At 44.7% G+C, this 27,224-nt stretch overlaps 1 protein-coding gene across 7 annotated transcripts; it reads left to right on the top strand.

The window, feature by feature from the left end:
- Nucleotides 1-3,605: 3,605 nt before the first annotated feature.
- Hnrnpf (heterogeneous nuclear ribonucleoprotein F) lies at nt 3,606-24,166 on the top strand. Of its 7 annotated transcripts, none has more exons than XM_038318006.1 (5): nt 3,616-3,719; nt 7,732-7,864; nt 15,842-15,972; nt 17,631-17,689; nt 22,251-24,166. In XM_038318006.1, the coding sequence occupies exon 5, from the start codon at nt 22,300-22,302 to the stop codon at nt 23,545-23,547; it is 1,248 nt and encodes a 415-aa protein (XP_038173934.1). In that variant the 5' UTR covers nt 3,616-3,719; nt 7,732-7,864; nt 15,842-15,972; nt 17,631-17,689; nt 22,251-22,299; the 3' UTR covers nt 23,548-24,166. The 7 variants fall into 7 exon arrangements, with proteins under 7 accessions (XP_038173933.1, XP_038173934.1, XP_038173936.1 ...); XM_038318008.1 differs by lacking the exon at nt 3,616-3,719 and adding an exon at nt 3,726-4,091; XM_038318007.1 differs by lacking the exon at nt 3,616-3,719 and adding an exon at nt 4,712-4,816.
- Nucleotides 24,167-27,224: the final 3,058 nt, after the last annotated feature.

Here is a 27,224-nt window from a genome sequence, read left to right as displayed (position 1 = left end):
ATCCAGCAAAATCAGGGATTAAGGGAGAGACTAATGTACTTAGTCATTGGGGATGATCACAGTGCCCTGGTGTAGGGCGATCTTGATAATTTAAGAGGTACAGAGAAAACAAGGCATGCCACTACACATAACAGTATGTGTAGTCCAAGTATGCAGAAAGCAGGGAGACTTCTAGGCCAAGGACAGACTGGGTACATAGTCAAGGCACTATCTGAAAAAAAAAATAGAGGCAGAAGGGGCAAGAGGAGGCTGTGGGCATGCATTCCTATTGTTGCTGGGGGAAAACGGGAGGTAGGGCACAGCTTGAGGATTGGCTGATTTGAGGAAAGTCTGGAGGCTTTGAGGCGGTCTCTAGCTGTTGGTATGTGGTTCTCACACAATTAGTACAGGAGGCCTGATAATCGAGGTGGCTGGGGCTGTGGAATTCATCAGTGGCAACAAGAAGAACTGAGTGGCATCTAGCCAGGCCAAAAAAACTGGGTCAAGGCAGCTGACAGCCACAGACCAACTCTATTATCAGAAGCAGTATTCTGAAGAAATTTATGGAAATGGAGAACAATTGTGCTAGTTCTCTGATCCTAAAATTTTATTTACAATTAGTATGCGTGATGTGTATGTTGAGTGTGTGTGTGCAGGTCTGCATGTACCATCGATCTATGTGGAGAGAGAAGCCAGTTTTCAGGAGGTGCTTTGCTCCTCTTAGCCTTTTGAGATGGTGATACTTTTTGACATGGAACATATTCCAGGCCTCTGAGCTTCCAGGCAATTCTGTCTTTTCTTTCTATATCGTTACAGGATGCAAATCTGAATCTCTGAATCACCCAACCTGGCTTTTTAAAAATGTGGATTCTGGGGTTAGAACTCCTGTCATCAGAGCTGTGTGGCCAGTATGTTTCCCCACTGAACCACGTGGATAACGCAGACCTACAACTGGATCTCCCCCACTAATGGTATTGCTGTAGTTTTTTTTAAATTTAATTTTTTTTGGTTTTTCGAGACAGGGTTTCTCTGTAGCTTTGGAGCCTGTCCTGGAACTCACTCTTGTGAACCAGGCTGGCCTCAAACTCACAGAGCATCACCTGCCTCAGCCTCCCAAGTGCAAGGATTAAAAGACATGCACCATAACTACCTGGCTCTTTTCTCTTCTTTTGAGACAGTAGCCCAGACTGGCCTGGAATTCTGTGGTTCAGGCCTTGAACTCTCAACAGTACTCCTACTATAGGCTGGATTATGGGCATGCAAGCTTTAATTTTGTCTTTCTTGCTGTGGATTGAGCGCAAGGCCTTGTGCCTCCTGAGCACTGAATCAGGATAACTACTTGTAAATTCAGACTAGCTTGGGTGACTGAATGAGCTGAAGGTCACCCGTGATAAATGGGACTTTGTTCTCAAAGGTGGGTGGGCACTTTTAACCACCAAGTCATTTCTCCATCATCCTGCCCACCCCACAACAGTTTGGGTTTTCTTACTGCTCATCTGCCATCAGAGCTCCTGATTCCTAGGAAAAATGTGACACTTGGATAGAGCCATCTTATAGTATTGCTGGATTGTTCAATGGCTTGCTTCCCTTTCCTTCTCAAATGGGCGAGAGAGATGGAGAAAGGGCTCTATCTGGATAGAAGCTCTGTTTCACAATAGGATGGAGAATATAGTGATTAAAAACACAAGACTTCTACCTCCATTCTAAAACTAGCCAAGCACATAGCATAGATTCTCCTCCCAAAAACAGAGATTGAAATAGGGGTGATGGGTGATGTGCCTATTAACTCCCACCTCCCAACAGGAGGCTGAGACAGGAGGATTGCCACAAGTTTGGGACTAGATTGGGCTACAGGGTTGGCCTGGGTTACGGAGTAAGAAACTGTCTCAAAAGTTGAAGGTGGTGATATCTGTGTGTGCACTGAGGAGGTGGCACACCAGGTGAGAGGCTTGCTACTTTTGCAGGCCACCCGAGTTCAGTGCCCAGCCCCCACAACTGCCGGTGACTCCAGCTCCAGGGAATTCCCACCTTTTCCTGGTCTCCACAGGCACTCACATATGGTGAACATCCACACTGACATGCATACACACACATTAATAAAAATAAATCTTAGAAATCCCGAAAGGGATCGATGGTGAGGTGGTTCAGAGGGTAAAGGTATTTTGCTGCCAAGCCTGACCACCTGTGTTCAGTGTCTGGCACCTGCCTGGTGAAAGGAATCAAATCCTGATGGTTGTCCTCTGATATCCACACATTCATCATGATGGCACAAACAGGGAAAATAATAAACACACTAAGCTAATACGAAAACAGTGGAGTTGCTTATGAGTTGAAATGTCTGGCTGTGAAAGTCTGATAACCTAAGTTTGATCCTTGGAGCTCACATAGAGGTAAATACAAAACCAGCCCACGAAAAGTTGCCCTCTGACCTCCACAAGGGTGGAAGGCACTTGCCCCTTCACATCAATAGTAATAAACTTTAAAAATCAATTAACTAAAACAGCCCCCAAAGCAGGGTGATGTCTCAGCAGATAAAGGCACTTGCTGCCCCATCCTGCCAACCTGAGTTTGATCCTGGACGCAGACTACCAAGGATTCTCCTCTGACTTTCAGGCCAGGAAGGTGATACAGTAGACTCCTCCACACTAATAATCTTAACGTACTCTCCAGTACAAAAAAGCATCAGAGGTGGGGGGCATAGTTTGGTAAAACTTGTGCTAAGTACAAGGTTCTGGGTTTAATGCTCAATATACACGCAAGAATACGTATTTAACTTTTGTTGGATCTGTTTTCTGTCATTTGGCCTCTAGTTTTTTTTGGGCAGTTTCTCTCCTGAAAGTTGTTTTTTTTTTTTGTTTTTTTTTTTCTGGAGTCAGTCTGGTGTGTTGTTTTATGAACTTTTCTTTTCATCTCTATCGTTCACTTATAACCTGAGATCATGCTGAACAGCCCTGTAATTTTTCCAGTGTTTATTTGAGGCAGCGGCTGCTGACCATGCCGCCTGGGCACCCTCCGTGCAGAGATTACCAGCGCGTGTCCTCACGCCCGCCTAGGAGGCTCTGGAGGTTTTAAAAATAATCTTCAGCTTTGCCCGTGTCTTGACATCTCACGAAAAGTCCTCCCAAATTATTACGCATCAAGAAAATCTGCCCCTGCACTCCAGGAAGTGCTGGCAATCTGAAACTTAAAACGCCGACGCTGGGGGCTTTGAGCAACTTCAGACAAATCCCTCGAGACTGTCCCTCGGAGACGCCCTTAGGCGGTCTTTCTCTTTACATAAGGCACGACGCTAGTTTTCCGCTCGCACGCGGTTATTGAAGCCTTTGGGCTCACGTTTAGGGGTGCGGAGACGCGCGTGCAGCACTCAGCGTCCTCCAAGTGCCCACAGGTCGTGAGGTTCTCCATGGCTCCCCCTCCAGCTTCTCGCCCCCTCCCCCGCCTTCATCCACCCCTCCCCCTTTTTCACTCCCCCCCCACCCCCCCCCACCCCCCCCCGGCTCGGCTCCCCGAACGTGTGCGCCTGCGCCGTCGCCGACCTTTCCTGGACTCGGAGGCGGGCCCACACCCTCGGCCCCGCCCCTCGCTTGGCTGGCCAATCCCGCGCTCGGATCTGGGCTCGTCAGAATGGCGCCGTGGCGGGCCGGTGCCCGGATGTCCGCTGCCTGAGGCTCCGCCCCGCCACGGTCTTGCATCCTTCCGGCTTCGTCGTGGAAGGAGGACTGCGCCTCGTCTTCCTGAAGGTGGGGTTCGGGGGAAGGCCAGCCCGCGGTCACGCCGGCTGTGGGAAGGGAAAGTGGGCTCCCCGGGCTACTGTTTCCGGGTGCCTCGGGGCGTGGGTCGAGCGGGGAGCGGACCGGGGATCAGGAGGGCTTCCGGGGGCGCCGCGGGCGCTCGGCAGGCGGGAGTTGAGAAGCAGGCCGGCCGCGCGGCGGACTCGCTCCGTGGAGGCCCCGCCGCGAGCCTGCGTCTGGGGGTTTCCATGGTGACAGTAAACAAGCCTCAACTGCCTCAGCTACAACTGCCAAGTCCCCGGGGTTCCACCCTCCTCTAGGTGCTCTGAGGGCCGGCGAGGTTCCGGATGTGAGTGGGAGCGTGGAGACGAGGAGCCCGAGGTGAGGGCCGCCAACCGGGTGGGCTGGCGCCCGGGCCCTTGGGGCGGTGGGCCGCGGGCGCGGGGCTCGGCTTCAGGAAGGACAGGTTCGCGGTGGATGCCGCACGCCCGGGGCCGTGCGAAGACCGCCCCGGGGGCCGGGACCGCGTGGCCGAGGTTTTGGGTCCGGGGCGATGGCCGAAGTTGAGAATGTGTGACAGCCCGGCTTGGGGGTATTTCCGAAAGGTCCGGCCTCGTGGCTGAGGCTGGCGGCCGGCCGCGGGAGTGGGGGGACGGGATCGGAAGTCTGGAGTTACCCCGGCCGGACTCCGGCCGCGGGGACTGAGAACTGGCGCCCTTGATGCCGCCTCCGAGGCGCACGGCGGAGAGGAAGATCGGCTTTCGCCGAGAGCCGTGCCCGCAGGCGCTCCTAGTACGCGGCGCGGCGGACGCGGGCGATCGGGGGGCAGGGCGGAGCGTTTCTCCCCCGGGGCGGGATGCGCTCGGCGGTCCCCGGGCAGGCCGGGGCGCTGGTCGCGGTCTTGAGAAAGGAAAGCGCCGGCTCACGTGGCTGGAGGCGCCCTGAGTTTCACAAGACTGGGAGGAGGGACGACTCCGCCCACGCCCGGCCCGGCTGCGCCGCCGGCCCCTTCCTCCTCGTGGCGCCCCGGCTGTCGATCCGGGCCCTCGGAGGTGGCGTGTCGGCGTCTGGGGGGGGTGGCGGTGCTGGAATCTTCTCCTAGAGAGGTTAGTTGACCGTCTCCTCCAGTTCTGTGTACTTTTGGATGTGTTTGTTGATCTTTACGGTTCTGTTGAAACTTGGGGTGGGCCTGGCCTGCCCGGCCTTTCCTGGCGCGCGCTCTCCGGAGCGTTCCCGACATGGCCGGACGCTGGCCCCAGCCGCCCCGCGCCTACCCGTGAGGTAGCTCCACGTGCCCGAAGACACCCAGTAGTGGCACCCTCCGCGGCCTTATTGACCCTGCCAGCCGGGACACAGACGAATGGGCCTCTTTTTTTTTTTTTTTAATTTTTTTACCTGCTACACCTACTTGCGAGCCGTCGCCTGCGACGGGGGCTGCGGAGTGGTTGGGCGAGCGCGCAGCGCGGGAGGCCGCCTGGCGGCTCTACGGAGTCAGCTCCATAGCTCGGGCAGCGTGGCTTTGAATGCTAGAATCTCGTAGAACAGAAAGAGCTTTTTCGGTCTATTTGCGTATGAGTGTGAGCGAGGGTGTTAGAGGTAAGAGGACAATTTGAGAGACGGTTTCCAGAGTATGGGTTCCAGGGATCTAACTGAAATCCTCATTTTAGGCAGGTCGAAGCGATATAAGGTGGTGTTTGATTTTACTTAGGTAAATAGCTCGAATCCCTATCAAGTGTGGTGGGGTTTTTTTTGTTGTTGTTATCGTTGTTTGCTTGTTTTTCATTTTGGGTTTTTGAAACGTTTTATCTTAGTACTGTCTGTCCGAGAACTCAGCAGTTCAGGTGGGCCCGAACTCAGAAAGCCTGTCTACTGAGTGTTGGGGTTAAAGGCGCGCTTTACCGTGCCCGGCGATACCAGAGAATTTTTAAATAAAAGTCACTTAATTGGTCAAATCAAGATACTTGGAATTGTTACTACTTTAGTGAAGCCTTTTTTAAAAGAAAGTTTCTTTTATGTGTGCTGCCAAGTAGAGGTCAGGGAAAAAGTGGGGGCCAGTCATTTTTTCATATTGTGTGTTTAGAGATTATGGACTCAGGTCCATCCTTCTGAGAAAAAGCGTCTTTAAACTTACACTGAACAATCTCGAAGTACTTTTTAATAGTTGTTTTAAGAATTCTTACTAAAGGGCTGGAGAGATGGCTCAGTGGTTAAGAGCGCTGCTTGCTCTTCCAAAGGTCCTGAGTTCAATTCCCAGCAACCACATGGTGACTCACAACCATCTGTAATGGAGTCTGGTGCCCTCTTCTGGCCTGCAGGAATACACACTGACAATATTGTATACATAATAAGTAAATATTTTTTTTAAAAAGAATTCTTACTAAAATATCTCAGATTATTCGTTAGATATATATAGGTTAATGAAGTAACGTTTAGTGCTAATTTTGACTTTTTTTCATTTTAAAGTAGAAATATTTTTTTTTAGATGATACCTTTGTTCCTGGCTGTCTTGGAACTATGCAGAACAGGCTAGCCTCGAATTCAGAGATCCTGCCCTCTCGTTTTGATTCCCCCCTCCCGGTTTTCCTATAACAGCCTGTCTGTACTAACTCACTCTGTAGACCAGGATGTAGAACTCTCAGAGATCTGTCTGCCTCTGCCTCCCACGTGTTGGAATTAAAGGTTCCAGCATGGCCGGCTCTTGACTACTTTTTAACAATATTCTAGCTCCTGTAGACCAAGCTGGCCTTGAACTCAGAGATTCGCCTGCCTCTGCCCCCGAGTACTGGGATTAAAGGTGTGACCCACCACTGCCTGTCTGATAATCTTGTTCTTTTTTTTAAAAATATTTATTTATTATGTATACAATATTCTGTCTGTGTATGCCTGCAGGCCAGAAGAGGGCACCAGACCCTATTACAGATGGTTGTGAGCCACCATGTGGTTGCTGGGAATTGAACTCAGGACCTTTGGAAGAGCAGGCAATGCTCTTAACCTATGAGCCATCTCTCCAGCCCCGATAATCTTGTTCTTAAGACTGGAAGAAATCACTTACTAGAGACACAATTGGTATTGGGACTTAGGTCTGACAGGGACTGCCTTCTATTTACTAAGGGTTCCTGTCTCCATCATTTGTGTTAATGGAGGGTTCTTAGCAGAGGAAGAATTAAACTCAGTTTAAGACTACCATACCTTATTTTGCAGCAAAATAAACATTCAAAGATATGTTGCTGGAGATGATAACTAGGACCTTTTATTGTAAGGAACAGAATTAATTTTCCATAAAAATGTAAAATGTTATCGTATAGAACACACGGGTGAGTGGGTGTGGGCAGATGCTACCAGGAACATGGGAAGGTCAGAGGACGACAGCTTTGATTTCCTTTGCTGCTGGTGGATTCTGGGATGAATAGAACTGAAGTCATCGGGCTTTTAGCAGATGCTTTTATCCTCTATTCCTTTTCACTTGGAAATTTCATTTGTTTTTGAGACATGGTCTACATTGAAGCCAGGGCTGTTCTGTAGTTGGCTCTGTAGACCAGACTGACCTCAAACTCATCATCCTGCTTCTGCCTCTTGAATGCTGGAATTAAAGGCATGTGCTATCATGCCCTTTAGTGCTATTTCATTTGTATTTTAATGAATAAAGCTGGTCTGAATTTGAGAGAGTAAAATAGCTCCACTGATCAGCCTTACACTTGGCAGTGCTAACACACCTTTAATCCCAGTAGCCACAGTAGTTTGCCATAGAAACCGGAAGGTAGTGGTGCACACCTTTAATCCCAGCCCTCAACATGACTATAAAACGGGAGGAGACAGCTCTCACACAGTCACAGTCTGAGATCCCTGGAGGTAGGTTCAGCATTTCGGACTGAGGTAGAGGTAAGAGCCAGAAGCTTGGTTGTTTTGCTTTTCTGACCTTCAGGTTGAACCCCAATTTCTGTCTCTGGGTTCTTATTAATCGTGCTACAATGCCAAGACTCCTTTTCAATTTTTACAAGAGCAATATTGCCCTATATCCCAGGCTGACTTCAAACTGAGGACTCTCCTGCTTCAGATTCTCAGTGCTGAGGTTGAGAGCAGGCTACCACATACAGCTTCAAATAGTATCCAGCAGACAAGTTTGAGTCAAGCCGAACAAGACACTATCTCATTCGGTAAGTAGACAGTGTCTTAGCAATCTCACAAATTACTTTTCACTTCAAATCTGGCACCAATAGAAAGTTCATTGCAAGCCAGAGTGATTTTTCTTTTTTAATCTCAGCTCTTTGTTTTTCCTATAAATTGGTAGTTACTTTTGCAAGTTACCTTTTATTGGGACTGTGGTCCTAAAAGGCACACTCTAGTGGTTAGTGTTCTATGTTCTGTAAAGCTGTGTTTCATGGGGTGTGAGTGTGCCTCCCTGCTAGGGAGTGAGGGTTGAGAGAAACACGACTGGGTAGCCCGTAATCCTACCTGTCAGGGGCTGGCATTAAACTGTAGTGAGATTATGTGTAGCCCTAGCTGTTTGAAACTAGCTCCTGTAGACCAGGCTCGACGCAACTCACAGTTATCCACCTGCCTCTGATCCACAGTGCTGGTTTTAAAGGCATGTTCTGCGATCACCTGGCTTTCATTAGTCTTGGTTTTAGTGTTTAGAGTCTTATATTAGTGGGAGCCTTGTAGCCTTGTGTCTCGTTATTTTTTGACATACCATCAGCTTAAGACATACATTTTAAATTGTTAGCATGTGTTTGTATATTCATGGTTTCATTATGTTTGTTTTTTTGGGGGGGTTGCAAAACAAGGTTTCACTGTAGTTTTAGAGCCTGCCCTTGAACTCGCTCTTGTAGACCAGGCTGGCCTCCAACTCGCAAAGATCCGCCTACCTCTGCCTCCCAAGTGCCTGGGATTAAAGGTATTGTGCCTCCACCACCCGGCACCTCATTATGTTTTCAAATGTGTATATTTTTCATACTCCTTAGATTCTTTTACTTGCACCCTTTGCCTCTTCCCTCCTATTCCCTCTTGTGTTGCATGTGTACCTGTATAATGTTTCAATGAGTCATTAGGTTGTTCACACTGTTCTGAGTGAGGGAACAAGATAGCATTACCAATAAAACAATTTAAGAATTGGATCTTAGTTAATACTTTGTCTCTAGTTGTAATGGTTTCTGTCTGTCTGTTTTTCTGTCTTTCTTGGTTTTTCAAGACAGGGTTTCTCTGTGTAGCTTTGGAGCCTGTCGTGGAATTCTCTCACTAGACCAGGCTGGCCTCAAACTCACAGAGATCTGTTTCCAGAGTGCTGGGATTAAAGGTGTCCACCGCCACTACTACCTGGTTAGTTGTTGGCTTTGAACTCACTCTTTTTTTTTTTTTTTTTTTCCACTTTGGAGTCTGCCTTCCTAACCAAAATTAGTTTGTAAAACTAAATTTTGAAAATGGAAAGGTAGTTTGAGCTGATTAAATGTACTTTAATTATAGAGTATATAGCCTTAGGCTAGAAGGTTTTTTGTTTTGTTTGCTTTTGGTTTTTCAAGACAGGGTTTCTCTGTGTGACCCTGGCTGTCCTGGAACTTGCTCTGTAGAGCAGGCTGGACTCAAACTCAGAGATCCCTCTGCCTCTGCCTCCCAAGTGAGTGATTAAAGGTGTGTGCTACCACCACCCAGCAGGAGGTTTGTTATTTTAAACCTGAAGACACAAATCCTAGGTCCCATGCTTGTCTATGAATCAACACTTAGGAAGTGGGCGTTTGAGAAGGATATGGACTGGAGTTTGAGGTCAGCCTAGGTTTCAGGAGATTCTCTGGAGCCAGTCTTAAAGAGCCAGGTGTGTGTAGGCCTTTTAATCTCTACTTGGGAGGCAGAGGCCATTAAATCTTCTGAGTTTGAAGGCAGGGAAGATGGATGAAATACTGGTGACTTAGCAGAGTTTGTCTTCTGGAGGCTAGACGTCTTTTGAGCTGAAGGTGTATTCAGTGTAATTCATAGACCAAACAAGTGAAAATTGATCTCAGAAGGAAAAAAGACAGAAGTGGTGGCAAGAAATGGGATAGAGAAAGGAATATTTTTTTTTTTTTTGGCTTTAGCAGATTTGATTCTGGTATTCACAATATCAAAAACAACTTAGGTATAATGTTGTTAAAACTTGTCAGAAAATTGATTTCCAGAACTTTACCATCGTTAATTCCAATGTCATCTTATTCCCCCCCCCCCCCCCCAAACAGGGTTTCTCTAACTTTGGAGCCTGTCCTAGAAGTAGCTCTTGCTGGCTTCGAACTCACAGAAATCCACCTGCCTCTGCCTCCCAAGTGCTGGGATTAAAGGCGTGTGCCACCCCCTACAGCTAAGTTCCAGTGTTTTAGGAAGACTACTGTCTTAGGTATTAACTCATTTCAAAATTTAAGTGGAGGTAAGAGTAGCTTGAGTAGCTTGCCTAGACAGCCCTGTCTCTAAGTACAGATCAGCCTGACTTAAGGATAAAAATTCAGGGACTGAAAAGATGGTGTACTTGAAGAGTTTTGTTGCTGTTGCCCAGAACCAAGGTTCAATTCTCAACAACTCAGATGTTATGAAATCAATTTTTTCAATGGGATCAGATGTCCTCATCAGACCTACATACATCAAGTAATACATGCAGTACATATACCTGTACATTTACCTGTAGGTAAAATACTCAAGACTAACAATCTTAAAAGGGCTTTTTAAAGACATATGTAAAGTTCTTACATAGGACCCTGTTCAAGTCCCAGCACACATAAGCTGGCTAACAGCTACCTGTAGCAATGTATGCAGTGCATATAAAGATAAAACCTCTTACACATGAAATAAATTTTCTTTTTTAGTTTCTCAAGATAGGGTATCTCTGTGTAGCTCTGACTGTCCTGAAACTAACTCTAGCTCAACTGGCCTTGAATGCAACAGGTCCCTCTGTTTTTGCCTCCCGAGTACTACCTTTACCACCACCTGGTAATTTTTTTAAATTGTTAAAAAATTTATCAAGGCAGTGGCGGCGCATGCCTTTGATCCTGCACTCAGGAGGCAGAGACAGATGGATCTCTTGAGTTTGAGGACAGCCTGGTCTATAGATCAATTACCGGGACAGAGGAAACCCTTTCTCAAAAAAAAAAAAAAAAACACAAACCCTAAAACGATGTTTAAATACTAGAAAATTTTGATCCCATAATGGCGCATCTATAAATGCTGGCGTTTTGTATTTTCCCCTTGATAAAATATTTATGGTGTTTGTTTCAGGCAATGTTTATTAAAATATTTAAGGCATTTGTTCCCTGAAACTGCCTACATTTGACCCAATTTGTAAATGGGTGGCACATTTATGTTCCTCAGCTCTGTTCTTCATTTTCCCCTCCAGAGTAGTGATTGTGGTTGAGTTTGCATTTTTGGGCTCCTGTAGCCAGTTACATGAGACCTGGTTTGTCTTTCTGTGGCCTCCTTAGGAACCACCCATCTTTACATTAGTGCTGTGGAAGGTCTCACACCATAGGCATTCTGAGCCTGCTTAGTTCTGTGACCATTTCAGAAAGTTTTCTCTTTCAGGGAAGTTAACAGGGCTGGTAATCTGGGTGTACACCATCTTTTCAGCTGTAGTTTTAGCAGAATTTACACATTACATATTCATATTTCTCACTTAACTATGTGAGAGGTACCCGCTAATTTAAATGATGAAATTTTAAATGATGAAATTTTCTACTCAATTGATGACAGTCTAATAGCAATACTTTTCATAAACATAATTAAAATCCATAATTTTATGTTCTTTTGTTTTCCATTTTTTACATTAGCTATCTTTTGTTATTCCGAGACAGGGTTTCTCTAGCTTTTCAGCCTGGCCTGGAACTACCTCATGTAGACCAGGCTGGCCTCGATCTCCGCCTGCCTTTGACTCCGAAGTGCTGGGATTAAAGGTGTGCAGCACCACCGCCGGTGCTATCTTAATACTTGAGACATAAGAAGAATAACAATCAATAGGCCAGTTGTGGTGTGCGTGCCTGTACTATCATTTGGGGATAGGTTGGAAGATTTTTTTTCCCCTCAGGTAGGCATTAGCTACATAACAGGATTGAGGCCTGTAGTATATGAAACCTGTTCTGTAGGGTCAGTATAACTGTTCTAAGCTTAGTACAAATTTGTCCTTTGGTTAATTTTAGTACTAGTAGTTGAATGTATTGTTGGATTTGGCATGCAGTATACATCATTGGTATCTGTCCTAGCACCTTAACATTTTGTTTCATAATTCTTAAGTGAGTTCATGACATGAAGAAATTGAATCGAGCTGGGTGGTGGTGGTGGCGCAGGACTTTAACACCAGTATTTGGGAGGCAGAGGCAGGTGGATCTCTGAGTTTGAAGCCAGCCTGGTCTACAAAAACTACTTCTAGGACAGGCTCCCAAGCTACAGAGAAACCCTGTCTCGAAAAAAAATTGAACTAAAAATAATTAATTTAGGGTTTTCTTCAGTGATTGAGAGCACTTACCTGGCATATACAAGGCTTTGAATGTGATTCCTTAGCACTGGAAAATAAAGCCAAAAATTAATGGCTCTGTTTTGTTTGGGGCCCCTGGGAGGAAGAGCTAGGGCTGCCACAACTTCTAGGCAAGCCTCTACTACATGTTAGACTAACCCACTACCTGAAAAGTTTGAGGAAAAGGAGGGCTCTACATAGTATCCTTTTCAGTTCTATTCTTCTTGGGTTTTTGAAACAGGGTTTCTTTTAGTTCATGACTCCCCTGGAACTTAGTCTAGGCCAGGCTGGCCTCTAACTCAGAAATCTGCCTGCCTCTGCTCCAAGAGTGCTGGGATTAAAGACCTTTGCTACCATGCCTCCTTAAATGTCACTTTTTAGAACTCTGGTGAGAGCTAATTAGTTACTGCTTACATTAATTGATGCACTTCTTAGTTGATTTCCAATTCAACTCCTGTGTCATCCCAGAAAGGCAGAACTATGACATTTTTTTTCCCGTTTTGTAAATTTTTGACATCATTGCATTTAGTTTTGTTTTTGAGACAGGGTCCTGCTTAACAGGAGCTTGATATGTAAACCAAGCTAGCCTCCCAACTGTTGGGGTTAAAAATGTGCCACCACACCATCTTTTCAAAGTCCCCCCCCCTTGTGTTTTTCTTTGTCAGGACAGTTTCTCTGTAGCTTTGGAGCCTGCCTTAGAACTAGCTCTTGTAGACCAGGCTGGCCATGAACTCACAGATCTGCCTGGCTCTGCCTCCAAGTGCTGGAATTAAAGGTATGCACTACTACCACCTGGCTTCAAAAAGTTTTAAGACAGTTTCATGTAGCTGAGGCTGATTTCCAAGTTGAATGGTGTATGACCTGGATCTCCTTAACATTGATTCTACTTCACACGTGCTGGAATTACAGGTGTGAGCCACTCTTCTGGCTAGTATCTGTGTTTATACTGACTGTATACGGTATTTCTTGGTTAATAGGAATCTGAGTTAAGTAAATTTTATGTATTATGTATCACTTAATCATTTCCCATTCTCTGGCCCTCATAACAATCTTTTACTTCCCCTCTTGTCTCCACTATGTTTTCTTTCTTTTTTGTTGGCCTTAGGACAGTTTTGTAGCTCTGGCTGGTTTCAAGTCCAAGGTGGCCTAGAATTCATCTCCGGCATTACTGCATTAATGAGCCTTGTGAAAAATTGGGATTATACATTGTACCCCCTATGGAGGTGGTGGTAGAAATAGGAGTTTTAGAACCATTTTGTGTGTGCTACAGACCATGTCTCAAAAGAAAAACAAGTCAGATTGTACCATCTTCATGGAAACAATTGACTCCCTGTTGGCTTTAGGATACAAAATGCCATATAGTCTCATGTAGTTCCCAAACTTAGACTTCTGTGTAGCTGAGGCAGGCTTGATGCTCAGCTTGATGCTACTACCAACCCCAAACCCTTGCTTATAAATACCTCAAATATGAGAATTCAGTTCAAGTATAGAGTAGGCGTAAAAAGCCCCAAGTCCTAGGTTCCATCCCCACAACAAATGAAACCCAGAATGGTGACTTTTGTAGCCAGGAACTACAAAGAAACCCTGTTTATATGAAATAGAGTTTTCATAAAAATCCTTTCCTCAGCTTCCTAAATGTTGGAGTAAAGGGTATATGCAGTGCCGTTGTCTATGACCCCAAACCCCTTTATTTTGGAATATCCATAGATACATACAAAGAGAAATTGTGCTCAGTGTTCATTTGTATCAAGATTTAAAATTTAGAGGTGGGAAAAACTAGCTGAGTTCTGGTGCTTAACGTGCTCAGTCCGGCTTTTAAGCACAGCATTCCATAAAACCAGCTAAGGTGGAGCACAAACTAAGCATTCAATAGGATGGGATAGGAGGCTTGACAAAAAGCTCAGCAAATCAGAAGTTACTGAGAGTATAAGCACCATATTGAGTTTGAAATTAGTCACCAGCCCTGCCACCCAAAATCAAATACACCCCATTCATACTTTGCTACCCTTTTAAGACTTAGTGGTTAAGTCCTACCTTGCCTTTGTTAGAGCTGTTACTAAAACCTTGGCTATTTCTTACTGTGTCTTGTCCTTTTAGTCCCGAACGGTGGTTATTTCTGTAAAATTTCCTTCTGTAAAGCAGAATCTAAACAAAACTTAAGAATTTAATTTGCAGCCATCACCTGCTTCAGTTAATAATATAGCCCTACTTGTTTCGTGTTTCTTTTTTCTTTTGGGACATTCTGTAAGTTTCTCCATTTCTTTTTTTACAAGAAATAACCTTAGTAACAAATTTAGTTTATTGCGTGTATACGATTGGCGTGTTTGCCTCTACACGGAATTTAGGTCAGGACAACTTCAAGTCCTTTCGCTGTGTGGGTCCTGTGGATAGAACTCAGGTGTCAGGCTTGGAGGGCCTTTCCTCATCTTACTGGGACCTCAAAAATATACGGCCGGTGGGTGGTGGTAGCCCACTGTTTTAATCCTAAAGGCATTCTAGGCAGAGGCAGGAGAGTTCGAGGCCAGTCTGATACACAGTCAGGGCTGTTGTAGAGAAACCCTGTAGGGGGACGGGTAAATAAAGTCCTTGAAATATACAGTCACTGCTTTGAATTTAAAGTAACATTTTGGGATTGCCTGTTGGATAAGGGATTTAGGAATTGGTCTTTAAAAATTGTTCTTTTAACAGTCTGAGGAGACAAACATCTTGTAGTTACTGGGGAAATCAAACATGAGGTGTCAGCCATTCGGGGTTAGGGCACTTTTTCTGATCGCTGGTAATAAAGGCGTGTGCCACGACTGACTGCCTGAGCAGGAGTTGTTTTTTAAAGTTATGCTTCAGCAAGGGAAATATCTGAGTTCATGGTCAAATGAAGAAAACAGTATTTCGTGTCGGCAGGTTTCCATTCTGTAGTATCCAGTTCGAGGTGATTCAGTTTTACTTGACTGAGACTTTTCCACTTCAGTGCTGTCGTTCTCCCCCTCCCCCCACAGCGGGTAATTTGGACCTTGCCCAGGTGGCTACTTCGCTGCTTTACCGAGAACTGGCGAGAAGTCTTCCCCTTTCCTTTCCCTCCTTCCCCCATTTCCGGCGCTGGCCAATCGCACGGTTCGCGGACCACACCTGCAGGCACGCTTTTCCCATTGGTGACATATTGGCGGGCCGGCAGGGCACTTCCTTCTCTGCACCCCGTGACCCGAGTCCGACCGCCGCTCTAGATCACGCGGTTTCTGCTTCCCGGACTCCGGACCTGAACGCCCGTCCTCGGCGTGGTGAGCCTCGCTCGGCGCCCGAGCCTTCAGGTTACCGGTCGCGAACTCGACCTGGCCACCTGAAAGTTTTCCCGCTTCGATCCCTTCCACTCTCTTCGGCCTGCGCTAGTTCCTACTCCAGCCTTCTTCCCCTCCCCCACCCTACCCCACCCCGGGAGACTCAGGAGCCTCCCATCCCCCCCGCCCCGCCCCCTCCCGGAAGCTCCCGCCCGAGCCCGCGCAGGCCCCGGGGCGGACCTTCCTGCCCGGCCGGCGCTCAGCGCGGCGCGGTCGACTGCCGGTGCAGGCCGCGGAGCAGCGTCACCTTGCCCTCGGCCCTGCTTCCCGCCAAAACGCGCGTCTCTAGGGGCTCCGCTCCGGCAGAAAGCGCTTGCCCCTGGTCACTTGAACTTCCATTTCAGGTTGAGAACAAAAAGAAGATGCACCTGGATTTTCCCCGGACCTCTCTTCGTTTTTAAAGCGTCGGGTGGAGTTGGGGTTCGTAAGCCGCGTTGTTTATTGAAAGTAGAAGTCACTTCTGCCTTCCTCCGTGGTAAGTTCTAGAGCAGAAAAGGCAGGAGCGTGGTGCTTTTAGCCTCGGCTCTCGTGGTAGAACTTTGAGTAAGAACCTGCCAGGACGCGCTCCCGGCGTTCCGGAGTTTAACCTCATTTACAAAATGGAGGGCGAGGGCGGGCTCCCGGAGAAAACTCCGGCGACTTCCTGGAACTCGAAGATGCGTAAAGGAGGAGGGTGTAGTTTTGCTCCCACCAAGCGGGCCCTGAACAAAAGAACTAGGTGGGTGGTGCTTGAACTGCCCTGTTTTTTCGGCTGATAAATTTAACTAGTCCAGGATTCAAAGGGCGCACCTCTTTTATCTTCCCTGGATCTACCTGAAGGCAGTGAAAATCCAGTCTAACCAGTATCACCGAGTGTTAGAAAAGCAGAGTTTCAGCCTGCATTTCTTAAATTTAGGAGTTGATTTTCACTAGTTCTCAAGAGCGAATGGTAAGCCTTGGCTGGCTACAGTATTAGGTGCTAGTTATCTGCGAGATGCAAATAGTTCCAGTAGCGTGTCCTACAATTAAATCTGAGTCTCTGGGTGTACGAGCATCACTTTTAATGATATCCAGCTTTCCATCTGCTCTTTTCTTTGCATATCTCCAAGTTGACATTCTCAGGTCTAGCGCAGTGGGTTAATACAGGTCTAGCTGCCAGCTGCTTGCCCTATGTCTCCAGAAAGGCCTGAGGTTTTATATACCACTCTGAAAGTAGAAGACAAGACTAAAATGTTGGAAGAAGGGCAGGAATATGGTTGATTTTTTTTTTTTTTTTTTTTTTTTAAATGAAAACCTGGTTACTAGATTGTTGGAAACTAGTACTTTGAATCAGGTTTCTAACAGTTACCCTTATGTAATCACAGGAACTGTGAGAGAAGGCTAGGGGAATTACCTGTAGTTTAAGAGGGCAGGAAAGACAAACTATCACCTTTCCAAAAAGGAAAATGTAGTTAATCAGATAATTTTTGTAAAAAAATTTACTTTATGAGTGCTCTACCTGTGTGTTCGACTTTATGCCAGAAGAGGGCATCAGATCCTACTACATGCTTGAGACACCATGTGATTGCTGGTAATTGAACCCAGGACCTGAAAGAGCAACCAGTGCTTTTAAACCAAGACCATTTCTCCAGCTCATGTTCTCTCGTTTGGGGACAAGTTTGACAAGTGGATACTGTGGCTATCAGTGAAAAGCACATTTCTGTATCCATGAAAAATCAATCAAATCAAACCCCAAATTTATTTAAATTTCCAAAACTACAGGGGGGGAGGGTCTTGGGTGTCTCAGACTCCTCCTAGACAAATTCTCAACTGTCTGAATCCAGTAGACTTGCCTCTGTGAAAGGGTTGCTGGCGCTGAAGTTTGTCAGAAAGTGTCACCCTAGCTAGCTGTCTGTCCTCTTTCATTTAGATTTTTCCCCTATACTTACTCTCTGCAGATAATTTATTACTAGCTCTCTGCCAGCAGATGGGTTGTTTGCTGATGTCCTCTATACACGAAAAGATAAAACACGGAAACCTGTTGGTTTGGGGCTTGCAAAGATTAGCTTTCTCTGAGCCCAGCTCCAGGAGATTCCCTCTGTAATGATAATGCGTGGATTCTGAGGCCATGAGACCAATCTTGGGTTTTGTGTTTGTTTTGTTTTGTTTTTAAAGGAAAACTTGTACCTTCCATAAGTGTTTACTACAGAAGGCACCTGTGGTGGTTCTTTAAGGTAAGCTATTAAAGATAAGTCAATGTACATCATAAGCAAAGGAGACCAAAATTATTAGTTTTAATTGTCCGATGAGTTTTATTGCTTTTAAGTCCAGCAATTGGGAGGCAGAGGCAGGTGGATCTCTTGAATTCTGAGGCCAGCCAGGTCTACGGAGCCAGTTCTAGGACAACCAGGGCTATACAGAGAAGCCTTGTCTTGGGGGGAAAAACGAACAAAAGTTCTGACTAAAAGAAAAGGTGTAGACACTTGTTTCAGGAAAGAATGATTCCTGCCCTGTTGCCTAAACTCTTACAAACTTAGTGGCATCTAAAGTATTTCTTCTCTGTTCTTGCTTTCTGCATGTCTTCAGTTTTGACTAAGCTGCTATACAGTTTGAAGGAAGGTGTTGGCCCCAAGTGGCCAGCTAATCCCTTGGTAATCTTTGGCTTGCTGTCCTTGTACCCAGTCTGCTAAGGATGAGGACACTGGACAACAAAAACAGTCTGTCTTAAGGGGGTCCCATGTGGCTTTGAAGATATCTTTTAAACCACAATAGAGGGTGTTAGGAAAGGGTAGATACAAATCAGGTTGTGGAGAACAGGAAAAGGTTTTGGAGCAGTATTGTAGCTTAGACGTGGAGGATTATCAGGATTTAGCTAGACAAGGTTAGGCAGAGGATATTTGGAGGGAGTATTAATTACTATATGTGTCAAATTGTCCAGGGAACAGAGTAGTGAATTTACAGACAACAAGGAGAAGAAAAGGAAATGATAGAAGCTAGGTAAGAAAGTCATTATGAATGTCTGTAGAACCTGAAGATTCTATAAGTTCACAATCTTTGTTCTAATAACCATCGGGAAATAGGGCTTAGAAGTGGGGCATTGCCATGATTGGGTTGCAGTTGTGCTTAGAGGAAGTTAAGGATTGTGTTAGGTTAGCAGGGAATGGGTTCTTAGCAACTAGGAATATGGGAAATTGATATGCGAGGAGTGTAGAAGAACCAGGCTATGTGGTGGTACAGGACTGTAATTTTAGCTACTGGGAGGTAGTGAGGCAAAAAAGGACCAAACAACTTAGACATTAAATTGAAAGGTTTAAGAGCTTGAAGATATGCATAGTTCACTGTGCAAGGTCCTGGTTTAGTCCCCCAAAAGGAAATACTTTGGTCTGAGTATAATGCTATGGGAAACCTTTAGACTGGTATTCCAAGCTAACTGCGATTTGATTTAGGAGTCTTTAGCTTAACGGTATGAAAAGGTACTATTTTAGTTTTTCATTATAAGAAGGCTATGTGTTATGACTTTGCCCAGTTATAGCTAATGGAAATGTTCTGATCATATTTAAGAAAGCCCAGTAGAGACTATGAATTTTGGGTAGGTTGTTAGTTTGAGATGGAGTTTCAGCCCTGTCTATTCTGGAACTAGTTCTATAGACCAGGCTGGCCTTGAACTCACAGACCCACCTGCCTCTACATCCCAATGGCTGAGATTAAAGGTGTGCATACCACTAGGATGTACATATTAAGTGTATATTTTGCTTAAGGTAGTTTCAGTTTTTGGTGGGCTTATTGGGATGTAAGCATTTTAATTTATTTAATTTGTGTAGGTTGATGTTTGCTTTCATGTATGTCTGATGGTGTCAGGTACCAAGGACAGAAGTAATACACAGTTGTAGGTGCTAAGACTTGAATCCAGGTTCTGTCTAGAAGAGTTGCTAGTGCTTTTAACCACTGAGTCATCTCTCCAGCTCCAAATGTAAACATTTTTATAAGATCAACTGCATACTTAAATAGGGCTAGGCATGGTGAATATACTATAATCAACCAGAGGTGAGATTAGCCTGAGCTGGATTTAAATCCTAGAAAACCTGTCTCCAAAAAAAGCGTATTCAGGTGGGCTGGAATCCTGTGTGAGAATGAGTTGGGTGCTCAAGACAGCTGGTTGGATCTGAGGATATCTTTATAGAGGTTAGTTTCTAGAGTTTTTGTAGGAACAAGAGTTGGATGTTCATTGTGTGGCAATTCAAGCCTTTTGAAGCTGTAGGTTTTTTAGTCTATAGTCAAAGATCAATGATCCTGGCCACTTGTGACCGTGGATAAATCCTAAAGAGGATTTCCAGGAAGGAATGCTTAAATTCTGTGAAGATGGCAGATGAAGAAGGAATTTTTTTCTTTGGACAGATGCTTCCGCTAGAAAGAACATGGCCATTTTAATCACTGGGAGCAAAAGGAGACAATAGAGGGGACTTGAGATTTTACAGAAAAAGGGAAATCAATTATTAGCTAGAGAAAGCTGGTCAGAGAAGGTCAGCTTTCTGATAATGGGTTAGTACTATTTCACATTCAATGCAAGGAGGGAGTGCTCAGTGAATGTGAAAGACTTTCCTAGGTTGGACCCCAGGCAGAGCTGCTATAGTTAGAAATAATTCCTTGTTTATAAGTTCTTAGAAATTCCATGGTTTTGCTTTAGTTGGTTTCCTGATCCTTACAGAAATAGAGTTTGAAGTTGCCCGGGCATGAGGCTAGTAGCTTTGTAGATGTGGTTGTCCATGCGTGCGCGCGCACACACACACACAGTCTGTCTGTCTCTTCTGGACAGCCTAGTGTAGTACAGATAATGGTGGCCTTGGAACTTCTCATTCCACTGCTTTCCATATTCTGGGATTACAGGCATTGGACTTTGAGTTTCACAAACCATGCCATCTCACATTGAACGTACTAACCTCCAGTTTGGGGTCTTTATGTCCTGGTTCTTTCAAGATTGTGCCACTATTTCCAGCTATGCAGTTACTTAGTATTTGAGGCCTAATAGATAAACCTTTATGGGCAGCTTTACTACAGAGACTGATAGATTAAGAAAGGTGGGTTGAGGAGTGCTCCTGCCCTCTAGTGGGTAGTGTTTAGGGTTGCAGTCAAATACAGGACTCAGGTCAGCTTTTGAAAATAAATGGACTGAGAAAAAGAAGAAAATAAATGGATTGGTTAAAAATGTCTGAAATCCATGAGAAACTAGCCCACTCTGGTAGGGTGGATGAATTTAAATTTGGAAACACCACATTTTCCCATAAAGGTATGATCAGTTGTCAACAGTAGTCAATAAGTTTTCCCAATGTTAAGTAACAGTTCCGTTAGTACCACTTAAGTGTTGTTGACAGGATGGCATTCCAATCTGGTATAGACAGAGGTAAGTGGAATTTTGGGCAGCATTTTAAAGTTAATGACAAAAGGTCAATGGTGTTGTTTCCTTCTTACTCCTATAGTTGAATATGTGTGAGACATACCCATAGTCTAGGTGTGGTAACAACTAGGTAGCCAGAGATAATTCTGAACTTGATCTTTCCTTGTCTTCACTTTAAATTTGGTTACAGGTGTGTACTAGCTTGCCTTGTCTGGCTCTTATTTTAATTTTTTATTTTTCCTTTCCTTTCCCTCTCTTCTTCCCTCTTTCCCTCTTTTCCCTCTCCCCCCTTTCTCTCTTTTTAAATCTAATCTCTTATTAATGTTTTGAGACAGACTATGATTATGTAGCCTGGCTGGCCTGGGATTTGCTATATCTACTTGCCTCTTGCTTCCTAGGTTCTGGTATTAAAAGTATGCATCATCACCCTGGGCCTGGCTTTTATTTGTTAATTCATTTAATTATTTTTCCAAGTGTTAGGTGACTGTGTGTAGAGGTCAGAAGTCAAAGCTCTCCACTGATGAAGGGTGGGGGCTATCTTGGTGATCAAACTTGGTAATCACGTTTGACAAGGAATACTCCCATCTTGCTATCCCCTCATTTTATTTTTGAGACATTCTCATGTGAGCATGTAACGTAATAGTTGAGAATGACCGGAACTATTACTTATCTGATCTATTGGTTTCTACCTGCTACATTTGTCCATGCTCTTAAAAAAATTTACAGTTGTGTGATGGTGGTTCACATCTTTATTCTTGGCTCTGGAGGCAGAGGCAGTTGGATTTGAGGCCAAGCATGGTCTTCAGAGTGAATTCCAGCACAGCCAGGGATACATAGAAACAAAACTCATTTACATTGGGTTAGGGTCTCAACCTTAGTGGTCTTTGTTTTGATGTTGAGTTAAACTGCATATATATACCAGGCAAGGGGTGGTTACAGTGCAATGACCCACCTTGGTTTTTTTTGCTTACTTGCTTTATCTTTATAATTGTGATAGCACATAAGAGGAACACCTGAGTCAGCTATTTTTTTTGTTTTGATTTTGGTTTTTTTGGGGAGGCTACCATATGGATCAAACAGGCCACCTTTGGAGTTTTATTTTTTTAAAAGATGGGACTTAGTCTTCAGCCCAATCTGGCCTAGAATTTAGACTCCTGGTCCAGCTTTCTTTTTGAATGGGAGTCTCAGTCAGGTAAACCAGATTGACCCGGAACTCAGAAAACTACCTGTCTCCTCAGTATTGGGATTAAAGGTGTATGCTGCCATAGCTGTTAACTATTCATTATGTTCTGTTTTCTTTCACTCATCCTTCTGTCTGAATTGGAAAAAACAGTATTTAATGAATATCCTTACTATGCATTTTAAATGAAAGTTGTATAAAGTAGGTTTTTTTTTTCTTTCAGCTACCAAAAATTGCCCAAGCTTGTGTGACATCAACCCTGTCAAGTGTCCATGATGCTGGGCCCTGAGGGAGGTGAAGGCTATGTGGTCAAGCTCCGTGGCCTACCCTGGTCCTGCTCAATTGAGGACGTACAAAACTTCCTCTCCGACTGCACAATTCATGATGGGGTCGCAGGTGTTCATTTCATTTATACTAGAGAAGGCAGGCAGAGTGGTGAGGCTTTTGTTGAACTTGAGTCAGAAGATGATGTAAAATTGGCTCTGAAAAAAGACAGGGAAAGCATGGGACACCGATATATTGAGGTGTTCAAGTCACACAGAACCGAGATGGATTGGGTGTTGAAGCACAGTGGTCCAAACAGCGCCGACAGTGCCAATGATGGCTTTGTGAGGCTTCGGGGACTCCCGTTTGGATGCACAAAGGAAGAAATTGTTCAGTTCTTCTCAGGGTTGGAAATCGTGCCAAACGGGATCACATTACCTGTGGACCCGGAGGGCAAGATTACAGGGGAGGCCTTCGTTCAGTTTGCCTCACAAGAGTTAGCTGAGAAAGCTCTAGGGAAGCACAAGGAGAGAATAGGGCACAGGTACATCGAGGTGTTCAAGAGCAGTCAGGAGGAAGTTAGGTCATACTCAGATCCACCTCTGAAGTTCATGTCTGTGCAGAGGCCTGGGCCCTATGACCGGCCTGGCACAGCCCGGAGGTACATTGGCATTGTAAAACAGGCAGGCTTGGATAGGATGAGGTCTGGTGCCTATAGTGCAGGCTATGGGGGCTATGAAGAATACAGTGGCCTCAGTGATGGCTATGGCTTCACCACTGACCTCTTTGGGAGAGACCTCAGCTACTGTCTCTCAGGAATGTATGACCACAGATACGGAGACAGCGAGTTCACAGTGCAGAGCACCACCGGCCACTGCGTCCACATGAGAGGGCTGCCCTACAAAGCAACGGAGAACGACATTTACAACTTCTTCTCTCCACTCAACCCTGTGAGAGTTCATATTGAGATTGGTCCTGATGGAAGAGTGACGGGAGAAGCTGATGTTGAGTTTGCCACCCATGAAGAAGCAGTGGCAGCTATGTCGAAGGACAGGGCCAACATGCAGCACAGATACATAGAACTCTTTCTGAATTCAACAACAGGGGCTAGCAACGGGGCTTATAGCAGCCAGGTGATGCAGGGAATGGGAGTGTCAGCTGCCCAGGCCACTTATAGTGGCCTGGAGAGCCAGTCAGTGAGTGGCTGTTACGGGGCCGGCTACAGCGGTCAAAACAGCATGGGTGGATATGATTAGTGTTGTAGAAGCGTTTGAGTTATTTCAATCAAAAATTTCACAGGCAGCCAATAAGCAGTCAAGAGCAGTTTATAACTCTAGAGGAAGCTGGGGGACCCACTTTGCACCATGAGTTTGTGAAAATCTGGATTAAAAAATTACCTCTTCAGTGTTTCTCATGCAAACTTTTCTTCTAGCATGTAATATTGAGTAAACTAAAACTATTTTCTTCCGCTTTTCTCAATTAACATTTTTGGTAGTATACTTAAGAGTGATGTTATCTGAGTTAAGTAGTTTTAAGTATGTTGAGTGGATCTTCAAGCACACCACAGTGAACACACTGGGGGACATGTACTTTTCTGGCGAACTCAAAGGTGCTAGATCCCTGATGCAAAGAGAAGCATTTCTCATGTTCATTCTAGTTTATATTTTCATTTAAATCTTTAGGTTAAGTTTAAGCTTTTTAAAAGTTAGTTTTGAGAATTGAGACACAATACTAATACTGTAGGAATTGGTGAGGCCTTGACTTAAAGCTTTCTTTGTACTGTGATTTCCTTTTGGGTGTATTTTGCTAAGTGAAACTTGTTAAATTTTTTGTTAACTAAATTTTTTTCTTAAAATAAAGACTTTTTCACAATGACTGGCACAGCTTATCTACTCAGCGAAAGGCAGTAAACTGGGTGTTGGAAAAGGATTTATAAACCCTTACTATCTTCCAGAGCAGATTTGAAAATAGGGGTGTTAGCTGGGTGGGGTTATCCACATTTAGGAGAACGAAGCAGACAAATCGCCATGAGCTGAAGGCCATCTTGTTTTACGTAGTTCTAGGCTGGGCAGAGATTGACAGTAGGGCGCTCACGTTCCTAAGTTGAAAAGTAGTGTGTGCATTGTATAGACAGTGGCTATAAACAGTTCAGTGTACATGAGGAAGCATATAGGGTGTCCCCTATCCTTACATAATGCTGCATACTACTGGGGGAAAAAAGCAAGTTCATGTGTTCTGCATGTATGTAGTGTACTGCTTGCTTGCCTTATGTCTGAAGGACCCAGAAGAAGGCGTTGGACCCCCAGAACTAAAGTGCCTTAAAGTTGAGCTGTCTCTTGCCTTGAGGGGTGGGTATATCAACTTTTTTGGTGGAGTCTCAACATTGTAAAAAAAAGTTCAGAATGAGTATTTTCATTTTTTATTTTCATAATGGTCCAGGTAGTGCAGTTTTTTTTTTTGTTTGTTTTGTTTAGGGAGGTCAAGGAAGTACAACAAACGAGCCAAAGAGGGATAGATGTAGGAACCAAAGTCCTTGGCAGTGCCTCTTGACTGTTCAGAATTGTGTATGTTAGGCATTATAGTCTTCTGTTTCTACAAAAGAAGCAGTTCTCCAACCTAGAAACCATATATTGTGGAGGAAGCCTGTCAATCTTATCCAAGTCTCAAGGGTATTGGTTAGAGGATTCTGCCTTTGGATAGCAGGGAACCTATAATATCCTCATTTCCTCTGTGCCACACTTGAGTGCCAACTAGTAAGCTGGTTGAGTTTACCAGTGGCCTTAAAGTATACAAAAACCATCTTTAGTCATGTGTTACTGACAATGCTCCGGAATCAAAATACTGGTCCTTTTCTATTAGTGCTCTTAAAAACCAAGCCAAACCTCTCTAGCCTCTTTATTTCTATTTGTAGGCTCATGCATGCCAAGTTGGCAGTGTGAAGGTTCCCAGGTTGGTTAGATGGATCCTAACCACTGAACTTTAGTTGGTAATAAGTGTGCCTCCTGAGCAGTGTCAAAAAGGGAAGCACTGAAAGCTGCTAAGCACTAAACCAATTTCCTATTTCAATGCAAGAGGTGTTGACAATGTGGACATGAAACTCCATTCTCCCAAAAGCTTCAGTACTGCTTAGAGTTGACTTGGCTCTTTATTTCAAAAGATCACTAGGATTGCCTCCTGGAGCTAGGAAGCACCACTAAAGGGTAGAAGCATGTTGCAGAAAGGCACACAGAAAAGAGGTGTAAGGAGAAAATCTAAAGTATGTCTCCAGTGTCACATTCAACTCAGAAGTTCTCTTCTGAGATGCGTTCAAATCATTTACGCTTGACAAAGGGTTACTAGGTTGGTGGATTGGCTGGATTTAGGACTGCCCGTGTTGTATTAAAGCCCTCTTGCGTGAGGAAAGTATCCACTAGCTCAGAGAGAAGGTGGTGGCTAGTGAATGTGTTCAAATAGCCATGACTGTTCTTGGCCACAGTTACTCCTGTATTCCCAAACAGCTTAGTATCATACAGCATTTGGGTTGCTAAACAAGCTGCCTGGAGTAAAATTTTTCAGTATGGTCAGAACGCAATGAGTATTTTTCAAGGTGTAGGTAAAAATACTGTTCAGTGGCTTATCTCTAGCACTGAGGGAAATACTGCTCTTACAGCTCCATGTAAGTTTCAGGACTATGGGGCCAGTGCTTTTACCCGTAACTCTGAGCTATTTCTTCAGCTCTGTAGTTAATTAACATTTTTATACTTTACATGTGGTCAAATTGAGTTTTTTATTTTGAAAAATCTTAGGAAATTGGTTTAGTGCTTAGGAGCAGCTTTCAGTGCTTCCCTTTTTGTTTGACACTCTCTCAACTCTATCCCAGGCTAGGCTGAAACAGTCTTTGAGGAAGATGACTCAGATTGTAGGCACGAGCCACCATTCCTACCTGTCCTTTTATTTTTTATTTATTTATTTATTTATTTATTTATTTATTTTTTTTATTTTTTTGGTTTTTTCGAGACAGGGTTTCCCTGTAGTTTCTAGAGCCTGTCCTGGAACTAGCTCTTGTAGACCAGGCTGGCCTCGAACTCACAAAGATCCTCCTGCCTCTGCCTCCCGAGTGCTGGGATTAAAGGCGTGCGCCACCACCGCCCGGCTCTACCTGTCCTTTTAAAATTGCTTTTTAGTTGGGGAAATTTCATTTGTTCATTACTTTATTACCTATTTTCATTGGATTCTAAGCCAGCCTAGGCTACATGAGGCCCAGAGACAAGAAAACAAGAAATAGATCTATGATTAGATAATTTTTCACATTGTACCTACTCTAGAAGAATATTAATTACAGCAGCATCTCACTCAGAAGGTAAGTTTCTGACCCACTATCTAGAAATAAAGGCTAAAGGGCTAAAGGTTGATAAACTCAATGATCGGTCCATTGTACCTGAGAATTTGCTTGCCAGCTTTGGACAAGGACTCAGGCTAAGGACAGAACTTTTTTAAGGAAGGACATTTCCCTGGCCTGAGTCGACCTGAGAAGGTTGGATTTTGATTCAGCTAGGCTGTGTGAAAACAGATTTAATAAAATAATCATTCCAGATAGGGGATCCAGTTCAGACCAAAGTTACCATTAACAAAAGTCCAAGTTGGTGAGCCGAATAGATTGGGGGTTACTCAGGATTAGGGATAACTCAAGTGCAGTCCACCCCAGCTTGAAAGCTGCAACCTGGAGTCCCTGTATGACTTACAGTCTGGTGGGGAACTTGGTTGGGCAGTCTCTCCAGCAGTCTATAATCACGGGGAGGGCCCTACAAAGTTTCAGCTTTTCTGCTCAGTTACAGCCTATTTACTTTTCCAGAGCCTGTGCTTCCTTCTCTGGATGTTTCTGTGCAACTTTGGTTAGCCTATTGATCCTCAGATCTTTGGTAGGCGGTTTTAGAGAAGAGCTTCAGCTCGTCAG

The sequence above is a fragment of the Arvicola amphibius genome, chromosome 2 (genome assembly GCF_903992535.2).
Source record: "Arvicola amphibius chromosome 2, mArvAmp1.2, whole genome shotgun sequence".
NCBI lineage: Eukaryota > Metazoa > Chordata > Mammalia > Rodentia > Cricetidae > Arvicola > Arvicola amphibius.
This window is presented reverse-complemented; position numbering and strand designations above follow the sequence as displayed.